The 12,410-nt window shown below is 47.2% G+C and overlaps 1 protein-coding gene across 9 annotated transcripts in view; it reads left to right on the top strand.

Moving 5' to 3' along the window:
- Window positions 1-12,410, top strand: part of ARRB1 (arrestin beta 1) — a 71,250-nt gene that overhangs the window by 32,053 nt on the left and 26,787 nt on the right. The window contains exon 1 of one of the 9 annotated variants that reach the window (XM_074372650.1): window positions 2,242-2,427. The exons of 5 other annotated variants lie outside the window; for them this stretch is intronic. In XM_074372650.1, the coding sequence (XP_074228751.1) occupies window positions 2,423-2,427 (5 nt within the window). In that variant the 5' untranslated portion in view covers window positions 2,242-2,422. 3 more of the 9 variants (XM_074372646.1, XM_074372649.1, XM_074372648.1) reach the window with 3 other exon arrangements.

Here is a 12,410-nt window from a genome sequence, read left to right as displayed (position 1 = left end):
TTTAGCATATGACAAATAAATAAATGAGAAATCTTAAAATAATTGTTATTGTGGTCTTGGGGGCTTGTATTCTAAAGTTTAGTAAAACTGCTTAGTTAGAAGTTTCAAAAGAAGGATAACCATGATTTTGAGATGACTGACAAGCGCATGTTTTACACTTGTGATACTGCTCTTTCAGAGAACCTCTTACATCCCAAGTATACCACGGAATGTCCGATAATGAAAGTATTTGGTTTGGAACACACTTAGGATTAGTTATATCTTTCAAAAGTGTCTGATTCTTTTAAAACAGATCATTGTTAATATATTTTTACTTCCTAATTTATCAAGCAGATGGTTTGAGCTGCTAACATTTCTTATTTCTGCTTTGTGACTTTGGGCAAGTTACTTAACTTCCTTGTGTTTCCTGTATGTAGAGTGGGGAGGATCAACCTTACCGGGTGCTTGTGAGGAGTGAGTGAGTTACTCTAGTGTCTGGAATAGTGCCTGACTTGTATTAAACACTTAATAAAAATCAGTTATAATAATAATATTAATTCTTTCTTAATAAAAAAATACACCTGGATTTAGTTACCAGATCTAGTTAGGTTGCTTTTCAGTGAACATGTGTTTAGCTAGCATTTACTGAATGCTGGCCCTGGGTTTGTCTGGATCTTCGTGTTGGGGCTCAGCTGTTCCCAGGCTCTGTCAAGTGGCCTGGGCTTCCCACTCAGTTTCCACCTCTTGCTCTCAGCCCCCAGGGCCCTGGGTGAGGCTGAGCTCATAAAATGTCTCGGCTAAGCACTTTGCAGATCGATGCTAACTAATAGCAGCTCCTGGAGCGGGCACATGTAGGGAGGACGGCTGTGGGGGCAGCTTGGACCAGGCTCAGCGACAGCACCGGGGAAGGCCAGTGATATCCTCAAGGTGGGACCTGGGAAGGGCCCTGCTCTCCCTCCTCCCTGATGCCTCCAGCCACTCTGGCCAGCAGTGGGTGCTGACAAAGTTTGGAGATGGGTGGGGGGTATTAGTGGCCACAGGGGGAAGAGGTGTGCCCACTTATTAGCAGAGTCGGGAGCAGAGACCCATCCAGCCCACACATCTGGTCACTGCCCATCTGGTCCTGGGCATTCTCTTGTTAGGGCTCTCCCAGTTGTCCCCATTGCTATCTCTCTAGAAGTCAGTGTTCCTGCCTGAAATAGAAGACATCTGGCCTCTGTCCAGATAGACACATGGCTGTCTTAAAGATGGCAAGGCAGCATCCATTCAGTTGAGGGCGTGAATGGGAAGTTGGCATGGGACCCTGTGCAAGGGAGGATGTGGGCACGACTTCCCCCAGTTCTGCCCCAGGGGGAGTTCCTTCTGTGTCCTAGACTGAGCCGAAGACTGTTTTAGAAACTGCTGAGGAGGCAGCAGACAGGGAGTGTGCCCTCTGGGGCTCCTGGTCTGATGGAGGGGACATGGTCCTGTCCTCTAGGAGAGAGACTCTGATCTGATGGGGGGAACATGGCTCCTGTTTCCCGGGGTCCCCTATCTAATGGAGAGGACATAGCCCTCTTGTCCTTTAGCTGCTCCTTGTCTTTGGAAGGAGGCATGAGCTTTGTCTGCAGGAGCCTGCTATCTGATGGAGGAGTCACGGCCACTTCCCTCAGCGAAATTCTTACCTGACAGAGGAGATCTAACCTGTCCTCAGGAAGGCCCCAATCTCCCTGTCTGATGGAGGAGGTTCATCTTGTTCTTTCACTGAAGAAGCCCCATTTGATGGCCTCTGCCTTTGCTCCCTGCTCCCTGGCCTGATTCATGGGGAGCTCCCATCTGCAGGCAATAGCCACAGAGAGAGCTGGGCAGAGTAATGGACTAGGTGGCTGAGGGGCAGGGAGGAAGGGAAGAAGAGGGGCTGTAGAGGGCCCCCTCGGAGCAAGTAAGGGTGACATGGAAGGCTTCCCAGTGGAGGTGCCTTTATGGGACAGTCTGATGGAAGGAGGTGTCTGGCTGTGACGAGTACTCACTAGGGATAAGGGAGGCTCCTCTGGGCTGGGAAGGGAAACTTGAGGGTCACTCAGGAGCCCCTGACTCCATGCAGGCCAGACTGCTAGGGTGGAAGGGGCCCTGGGAGACCCTGACCCCCTGCCTGTCCGTGCGTGTACTGGCTGAGTGCTGCCAGCCCAGAGACATCCGCCCTCCAAGGCCTGAGAAGCCCAGAGGAGGAGAGGAAACAGGACGCATATCAGGAACGCCTTTTCCTTTTCTTTGTAACTAACCCCCTCACTTGGGGCTGGGGAGAGCCGATCCTGCGGGGCTACCCTGGCCTGGCTGCTGCTTGCAGCCCCCAGTGCCAGGTCTTACACGGCCTCCCTCCTCCCCACACACAGCCCCCTGCCTCGGCTGCGGCTCCTGGGCTGGCCCCTTAATTTCACCGAGACTCAGGGCTTTCGTCTGTAAAATGGGGTAAGACTTCCTATCTGCCTCATAAGGAAGTTTGTTTTTTCCTTTCTTTATAGATATTATGTAATTTATCCCTTTATCCATGAGATGTGCCTTGAGCACTTCCTGTGTGCTGACCTCTGGGGTGGGCAGGGGCAGAGAGTGTAGGCAAGGGACAGGTGTGGGCAGACAGGAAGTCTGTTTGGGACTTGTCTGAGGAGTCAGGGGACATCTAAATACAGATGTACCAAGGCTGGTGGGTGTGGGGTCCGGGAGACTCTGGCTGGAGATGGAGGTTTGGACTTACCAGCATCTGGTGGCAGCTGAAGTCCCCGAGTGGGTGGAGTCACCAAGGGAACTGCTCATCATAGGCTCTGGGAAGGGGTGGAGGCCAGGCCCTGAAGGTCACAACCAGCCAGGCTCTGCTCTGGAGCCTGCAGAAAGCAGGGCACAGGGCAGGGATGGGGGACTTCTCAGCCAGGGCTCCAGTGGCCAAGAGGAATGGACACTGAGATGGGGTCACTGGATGGTGCCCCGGAGGTGGGTGTTGAGACCTTTGCCTTAGCAAGCTGGGTGTGGGGGTATGGGGAGGATAGACCATGGGAAGACGGGAGAGTAAAGGCAGCGGTGTCCAGACGCATCAAGGAAGATGGTCAGTCAGACTGGTATTCTCTTATTGTTCTCATAATTTAAGTTAGTCCAGTCTGGCTAGATGGCTGCTGTGGGAGCACAGGTGTATTTATGAGGTGTGTGTATGGGTGTGTCGGGGGAGTTGTATGTGGGCTGTGTGATGCAGGTGTGCACATGGGGTGTGCTTAGTAATGTATGTGTGTGTGTGTGTGTGGTGTGTAGAGTTTGTGCACGTGGTTACATTTGGATCCTGCTTCCACACTGCATACAGTGGGCTGGTGCTGAGCTGTCTGCCTGGGCTGGAAACTTAGAGGCACCCACCAGGCTTGTGAATTTCCCTTCTCTACTTAGTGTCACACCCAATAGTGCCCTGATAACAACTGGCCGGGAAACAAAGAGAGGATGAGGTTGTAGTATTTGCTGATTTCTGTGGTGTAAGTTCTCCTGCCAAGGATTTCCCCCGACTAACGTGATGTCTGAACATGGAATTGGGAGGAGATGCACAGTAGGACACCATCTTTATAGTGAAATACAGTAAAATAATAGTAAGTGATAAGTTTGAGTGTGTATTCCTTTTGTCTTTAATATAATTTATTTAATTGTAAGTTTAGATCAGGGTTTCTCACCATCAGCACTGTTAACACTGGGGCCGGAGATTCTTTGTTGAGGGCCAGGTGGGGGCTGGCTGGTGCAGGCAGCATCCCTGACCTCCACCCACCAGGTGCCAGTAGCACCCCTCCCCCAAGTCGTGACCACCTGAAATGTCTCCAGACATTGTCAAATGCCCTCCCGGGGAACAGACTCACCCCTAGTAGAGAGCCACCAGCAATGGCTGTGTTTAACAACAAGCTCACAAAATTCCTACGAAGGTGACAGTCGGTTCTTATGAGCCTGTACCAAGCCACTCTCCAGCACAGCAAGGGCACTATGTCTGGCAAAATAGCAGGTGTGGATTTTCCTCCCCAAAATTCTTTCTTAGGAAAGAGCCACTACCTTAGGCCATAGCTTTTAGTCTGGACAGAGCCCCCGACCACAGAGGGCTCTTGGCCCCTGACTGGCCCCCAGAGTGGGTGACGCAGAGTTGGAGATGGCCACCTTGCTAATCTGTTCTGATGTTGTATAAAATGTGAGAATGGGGGAAAAATAATACTTCTCATTAATCTCGTTTTAATATAATACGTTATTCTATAGCTCTAAAACTTTGTATGTTCAAACTGGCAAAAAAAAAAAAAAAAAAAAGAAAGAAAGAAAAGAAAAGAAAAAAACAAACCCAAACAAATGAAAATTTAAATAAAGTCCTCCCATTAGAAGAATCACGGGCTGCCGAGTGTCTGGGGCCGCCCTGCATGTGACGTGCTCCTGCTGAGGCCGCACACACCCGTGTCTCATGCTGGTGGCCAGGCAGCCTGCCTCTAATTTGCCTCTTGGCTCAAGTTCTATTTTTCCCCATTTTCAAGCTCAGGGTTTGGCTCGTGTTTATTCATTTATTCATCCATTCAGGATACTTACTAAGCACCAGCTATATACCAAAGATGACCGAAGGAAGACGTGGTTCCACGCCCACGGGGGAGCAGAGATATGCAGGTTCATGGGGATGCTGAGGGGACACAGGGACAGAATGGAGGAGGGGAAGGGAGAGGTGCGTCTGTGTGGGGTGCACCCCACCCTAGAAGGGGAGCCTGGAGCTGAGTTGGATGCATCGTACACCCTATCATCCCACCCTCCTGCTGTGCTTTTGAGGGAGGGTTTTGTTTATTGGTGGAGTATCTGTCTTCCTGCTCCAGTGTGTAGGTGCACAGGGCCCTGTGCCTCCTGGAAGTAAGAACAGTGTCAGGTCCAGAGACTGAAAACACGAAAGGAAGAAAAGCAAGGAAGGAAGTAAGAAAGATGGTTGGGAAGAGGAAAGAAGGGAAGGAGGGGAGGGGTCAGGGCAAGGACATGTTAGGCTGAAACAGTCAGGGAAGGCTTCTTGGATGAGGTGACATTGGGAAGGAAGGATGGGAGGGACTACAGTGGAGGAACTGATGGAAAGGCTATTACAGAAAGAAGGAATAGCAGGGCATGTCCCTGGAGATTTCTGGAATGTGAGGGTCTAGGAAGAGAAAATCATAAACTGCTGTTTTCTATCAGAGACTGGGTGGGAGACAGACAGCTGAAAAAACCTTGTCTGTCTCCAGTGGCGGTAATGTAATCATCCCCTTCTACCTGAGGGACATCTGGGCAAGAACTCTCCCCTGGGTGCTGGAGAGAAGGCAGGGTGTTGGCCTGGGGAATGATGACAATAACAGTAATAATTTCAGTACCAATGATGTCCGCTTCCCTCTGTCATCCCCTACTAGGTACCAAGGCTTTATACATGCCTTCACCTATGGGGTAGATATCACCCCCATTTTCCAGGCAACGAAAGTATGCCTCAGAGAGGAAGCGAAACTCAAGGTCACACAGGACTCAGGCAGGGTCTGCTTGCTTCAGCGTCTGCACTGTTTCCTCTGCCAGCACCCTTCCCTTCCTGCCTCTCGACCCTCGAGAAGGCTGGAGAGCATTCAGGTGTGGTCTGTGGGCTCTTTGGGATCCAGCTGCCAGTCTGCGTGGTGAAATGTTTATTAGCCTTTGATTTTCAGATCTCCAGTATCATGGGTCACTAGAAAATGGGCCAGGCTCCCCTCCTCCCTCACTCTGCACCCCCTGAAAGTCTTCACAAATATAGATCATGACCAAAAAAGTGAACACGTGAATGTTGGCAGGAAGCTGGAGCAATTGCTGTCTGCCTGGAAGCCTGTGAGAAGTCTGGAGCCCTGGAGCTTGACTTGGCCAGAGCCCCCAATCCACCACCCGCCACCCCTCAGCCCTCAGGCCTGTGCCCAAGGGAGCCATGTGGGATTCGGAGCAGGAATGTGACAGGAGCACCAGAAGTCTGGGGCTCTCCTCCCAGTCTGTGACTCTGGGCACACCCGTGAGCCTCCCTATCCCTGAGTTTCTTGGTCTCGGTGCAAGATTCTTCTCTCCCTTGGGCTTCAGTTTCTCCCTCTGGGAAATAAAGCAGGCTGCTTTGTGATCTTTCATGCTCCCCAAATCCGTGAAACAGGGGTGACATGTCCTGTCTTCCTGCCCCCACCCCCTCTGCTGGGCTGTCCTGAGAAGCAGGTGCACTAATGGTGGGTAAACAGGCAGGCAATGTACTGACACAAGGAGGCTGTTCAATTCTGGCAGAGCAGACAAGCTGGTACACAAATAACTCTGCTACCCGGGAGAGTGTGATAAGGGCCCTAGAAACCTCTTTGCTGCCACAGCCACCTGCTCCTCACACCTCCCTGCTCCCTGATGGCTGTTCTCACACCTGGGAAAGTGGGTCAAAATGTAGGGCAGGTGTACTTGAGGATGAATGCCCCCTTGCAGGCTGCCACCCTGCCCAGTTGGGCAGGGATAGGGGAAAGGTATGGGGTTACAGGCATCTCTGTGTCTAAGATGTAGCCCTGCCCATTCTTCTTCCCCTTAAGTGCCCATGGCTCCCCATTGCCTTCTGGATATGGTTCAAATTTCTTAGTCTAGCATTTGAGACCCTTCCCACCTAGCCCAGGGCCCCATGCATGGAGATGCTCCATGACTATCAGGGCAGTGAATGGACCCTTCTCTGGTCTGTCCTCTTCCCTGGTGCTCCTCCCAGGCCCTTCGGACAAACTGGATTTCTCACTATCTCCCCAACACCCAGTGAACTCAATTGCCCTCCCCAGGCCTCCGCCTGCAGGGCTGTCACCTCTTCTGCACCTCTGTGTTTTCTTAAAGATCCCCCTCATTGCTGCCTCCTCCCTTGAAGCCTTTCCTGACAGACAGAACCACACAATCCCACCTATAAGGTAGTATCGTGAGTGATTGAAAGTGTGATCTCTGGAGCTAGACTGCCTGGATTCCAGTATCTAGTTCTGCCTCTTACTAGCTATGTGACCTTGGGCAAATTACTTAGATTCTCTGTGCCCCAGTTTCTTCATCTGTGAGATGGGGATAATAGTACCTCCTTACATGTTGTTGGAGGAGCAAATGTGTTAATATTTATAACACACTTAGAGCAGTCATTGGCGCCTGGTTTCTCTCCTGGATAAGTTTTCTGTTGTTGATTAAGATTACTATCTGAAGGCCTCCCCATATTCACCATATTCATAGCATTTTTATCTAACATGAATTTTCTGATGCTTACAGAGGAATGAATTGTTGCCAGTGCTCTCTCAATTTACTGGTAGTAAATCTGAATTTACAGGTAATCTCTCCAGGATGAGTTTTCTGATGTTGAGTAAGATGTGTTTTGGCTGAATGATTTCCCATAGATGGTCCATTCAGGGGGTTTCTCTCCTGTATGAGTTTTCTGATACGGTTTTGAGACTTTGGTTAAGTTATTTAAGGTCTCTGAATCTCAAGTTTCTCTTTTGAAAAAAAGGGAGTATCTAGATGGAATAATATGGTATCTTATTGTGTGTGAAGTTCTTAGCACAGCAGCTGGCTTTTATACGGAGAGCTCATGCACAGTGGCCGTCATGGCTGAGGGTTTCTCTAACTTGGCTCTACCACGGTCTTTTATCAGCAGGGACCATGAATTGTTCATCTTAGTGCCCGCAGAGCCTGGCAGTGGTAGGAGCTGTGTGAATGTTTACTGGGTAAGTGAATGATAAATGGGAGAGTCATTGGTCAAAGCTGAGCAGAGGCCCGTCGGGGTGTGTCAGTTGTATTCCTGGCTCAGCCTGATGGTGGCTGGGACCTGCCCCTGTGAAGCATTTTCTAAGCCCAGTGCTACTGATCCTGAGAGCCTTAGAGAGGTATGGCTAGAAGAATAAATCCCTGGAGTCCACTCACCCAGAGCAAAGGATCATCACTACCTCTTTTTAAACTTCATCCATCCTCGCTCTTGACTAATTCTCTCTTAGGGCATTCATTCAACAGCATTCCACCTGTATTTACTGAGCACCTGCTGTGGTCCAGGCACCATGCTGTGTCCCAGGGATCCAGGATCAATAACACAAGTAAAATCTCTACTCTCATATAAATTATGGAAGGGAAGCAGAGAGTGAGTTAACAGACTTTTGCAAAATGTGATAAATACTGTGACTGGGGACACACTGGGTATGGGAGTTGGGGCGCATCTAATCCAGATTTGGGGGGAGTCAGGGAAGGCTTCCTGGAGAAAGAGAGAGCTGAGCAGAAGACACAGCACAGCAGTTCTGACAGCTGACCCAGCAGGCCTGGGGAGGGATCTGAGGAATCGCAGAATCTGAGATTCTAACATCAAAGGATTCAGAGTCATAGGATTCTTATCTTCTCTATCTCACATCAGTATTTTTTCACTAAGACCTGAGACATATCCTGTTATGGAGGCCCTGGCATCTTTGTGAAGTAATTTGTGCTCATTGTACAATGTGGAAAAATAAGGGCTATAAAGAAGCAAGTTGGTGGATGGACGAAGGGTCCTTCAACCCCTGTTAGCATTTAGGCACACTTCCTTTCCTTCCATTCATTTTAGCTTTAGTTTTTAAAATTGAAATATAATTTATATACCACAATATTGAGTTTTTAGTGTAAAATGTAGTGGTGTTTAGTATAGTCACAGGTTGTGTAACCATCACCACTGTCTAATTTCAGACATATTCATCACCCCAAAAAGAGACTCCTACCCATTAGCAATCACTTCCCATTTCCCCCTCCCACCAGCCCCTGGAAACCTCTCCTCTGCCTTCTGTGTCCATGTAGGTGCCAGTTCTGGACATTTCATATAAATAGAATCAAACATCAAACAACATATGGCTTTCTGTGTCTGGCTTTCATGCAACATAATGTTTTCAAGTTGTAGCCATGTCGTAGTACGAATCAGTGCTTTATCCCTTTTAATGGTTGAATAATACTCCATTGCATGTAGATGCCACATTTAAAAAAATACATTCATCAGTTGATGGACATTTGGGTTTGTTTCAGTTTTATGACTGTTATGAATAATGCCATTATGAACATTTATGTACAAGAATTTGTGTAGATATCATTTCCAGTTCTCTTGGGTATCTACTTAGGAATGGAATTGCTGGGTCATATGTTAAGTCTATGTTTAACATTTAGAGGAACTGCCAGACTGTTTGCCAAAGTGACTGCACCCCTTTACATCACCACCACAGTGTACAAGGGTTCCTGTTTCTCCACATTCTCAATAACACTTGCTGTTGTCCTTTTTGATGATAGCTATCCTAGTGGGTGTGAAGTATCTCATTGTGTCTTTAATTAGCATTTCCCCAGTGACAAATGATGTTGAACATCTTTTCATGTGCTTATTGGCCACTTGTGTATCTTCTTTGAAGAAATGTCTGTTCAAATCCATTGCCTGCTTTTAATTATTTGCCTGTTTTGATGTTGAATCATAATAGAGTCTTTATATATCCTTGATACTAGACCCTTATTAGATACATGATTTAAAAGTATTTCCTCCATTCTGTGGATTATCTTTTTACTTTCTTGATAGTGATCTTTGAAGCTCCAGAGTTTTTAATTTTGAAGTGCAGTTTATCTACTTTTTTCTTTAGTTGCCTGTGCTTTTGGTGTCGTATCTAAGAAGCCATTACCTTACCCAAGGTTATGTAGGTTTACACTAATGTTTTCTTCTAAGAAAATATGTTTTAGCACTTATATTTAGATCTTTGATACATTTTGAGTTAATTGTTGTATATGGTGTGAGGTAGGCGGTCCAATTTAATTTCTTTTGCATGTGGATATCCAGTTGTCCAAGCATCATTTGTTGAAAAGACTACTTTTATCCCCATTGAGTTGTCTTGATTCCCTTGTCAAAAATCAACTGACAAATATATGGGTTTATTTCTGGACTCTCAGTTTTGTTCCATCGATCCATATGTCTGTCTTTATGCCAGTGTCACACATTCTGTATTACTGTAGCTTTGTAATAAGTTTTGAATTTGAGAAGTCTGAGTCCTACAACTTTGTTCTATTTTTTTTGAAGATTGTTTTGGATATTGTATTTCCATATGAATTTTAGGATCAGCCTGTCAATTCTGGCAAAAAATCCAGCTGGGATTTTGATAGGGATTGCACTGAATCCATAGGTCAGTATGAGGAGTATTGCCATTTTAACAACTTTGTCTTCATTTTTTCTTTGGCATGTTTATTGAGTATAAAGTTGAGCTCATGCCAAACATTGCTTTTATTCCTGATTTATTCTGCTTAACATTCTATCATAGGCATTTCCCTGTGTTATGAAAGATGCAAGCATAACTTCAGTGCTGTGTAATATTCCATTATTTGGCTGAACAGAATTATAAACTGCTAGTTGTTGGGTGATCTTTCTAGGAAGATATTTTGTTCTGGGTCCCCCATGATGTAGACCTCTGCCTACAGGCACAAGTGGGCATTGGGAGGACTGCTGGCTCACAGAAGAGCAGCAGAATCAGAAAATAGGATCCAGTAGGCTGCATAGACACTGATAGAGCATGTTTGTTTTCGGCATGTTTCTCTAGAACAGTGGATTTTAAACATAGAAAAATCTACAGCATGACATTCATTTTACATTGCAACTCAGTTCATCTGAAACAAAAGTTTTATTAAATAATAATTTTTGTGTCTGCCAAAAGCTGGTCTGCTGCAGTTACAAACAGTCCCCAAGTCTTAGTGGCTCAAGAGCCTTCTTCCTCATGCTACATGTCTATCATCTAGCAGGAGAGCCCTGGGATTTAGGTTGCTGGAGACTTCCCTAGCCAGATCATGGCTAGTTTCAGTGACAGAGGAAAGAGGGTGTGGTAGGCAGGAGAATGGTCCCCCAACAATGTCTACATCCTAATTCTTGGAACCTTTGAATAGTTTATATCATATGGCAAAAGGGAATTACAGTTGCAGATGGAATTAAGTTTCCTAAAATCAGTTAATCTTAAAATAGGGAGTTGTATGTATTCATAAGGGTCTTTAAAAGTGGAAAAGGGAAGCAGAAGAGGAGGTTGGAGTGAAGCAATGTGGTAAGAACCTAACTTGCTGTTGCTGGCTTTGAAGGTGGAGGAAGAGACCTTAAGACATGGATTGTGCATGGAAAGGGCAAGGAAACAGATTTCTCCCTAGAACCTCTGGAAAGGAACATGGCCCTACCAGCATCTTGAGTTTAGCCTAGTGAAGTACATTTTGAACTTCTGAACTATAAAACTGCAAGATAATAAATTTATGTTGTTCTAAGCTACTAGGTTCATGATCATTTGTTATAATCTCCATAGAAGACTAATATAAACAGCCTGGGGAAACCATGCACCAGCCTTTCAATGCTTCTGCCCGGAAGTGACATATGGAACTTCTACTTGTATTTCCTTGTCCAGACAAGCTGCACGGGCATGTCTGACTTCATAGGACTGGAGAAATTTGATTCACCCATATACCCAGTCTTAGAGGGGAGTGGAATACTGGTAAATGTGGTAATAAATACTGTTCCCTTGCCATCTGCACCTCATGCTTAAATCTTCTATTCCCTTAAACAATAACAGTGACAAAGTGCTGGTGGCAATTTCTTAAGTTGATTTCATTGTCAACTAATGGGTTGTGACCCCTGGTTTGAAAAACATTTCTCTATAGGCCCTCCTCTGCCCATGCCTCATGGACCACATGACACAACCTAGGCCTAGCTGATTGGCCCAGTCGTGGAACACCTGACCACAGCTGACCAATCAAATTCCTCTCCTGGGAATTTGGAATTGGGCCATTCAGCCAGTTAACAGTGGGAAGCTGAGCAGAGGCAGAGTAGAAGCCCAGTTGGAGTGAGAGCCACATGCAAGCCAAAATGATGGAGGAGCAGAAAAGCTCTGAGTAAGCAGAGAGAGTTGGTCCACAGAGACAATGGAGCAGCCGCACAGAGAGCAGTGCAGCCAGGAGAACATGCAGCCCCAGGGGGAGAGATGGAGAGAGAGAGCAGCCGCCTGAGAGGCTGATGGCTTCCCTGTTCCTGGCTCCAGCCCCCGTGCATCCTGCCTGCATATCCTTCCCGTGAGACTTTTGCCTCCTTATCATACCCCCCACTCCTTTTCTTGAGCTCTGCCTGGTGGGTTTCTGTTCCTTGTCTCCAGAGTCTTAATCATGTAGAATACCGCCGGTACTTCTCTTATGGGATGCAGTTTTGGCTCTGAGGATCAGGCTTGTGGGGCTCGGATGGGACTTGGTGGTGAACCAAATGCAGCCACCCCACAGTCTGGAAGTTTGGCTTTGACCTCAGCCTTGCGTGTTTGTGCTTGCTCTTCAAAGTGGACAGGCAGAAGCGATCTGTAAGGTGCTGTATGGGCAGGGGTTCCAGTGAACTGGAAGCACCTCCATGGGGGCCTTTTTTCTGCCAGCACTGGGGTCAGGAAGCCAGTGGAGTTGTTTCAGGG

The sequence above is a fragment of the Camelus bactrianus genome, chromosome 10 (genome assembly GCF_048773025.1).
Source record: "Camelus bactrianus isolate YW-2024 breed Bactrian camel chromosome 10, ASM4877302v1, whole genome shotgun sequence".
Taxonomy (NCBI): domain Eukaryota; kingdom Metazoa; phylum Chordata; class Mammalia; order Artiodactyla; family Camelidae; genus Camelus; species Camelus bactrianus.
The sequence above is the reverse complement of the archived record's forward strand: the minus strand, read 5'-3'. Positions and strand labels throughout refer to the sequence as shown.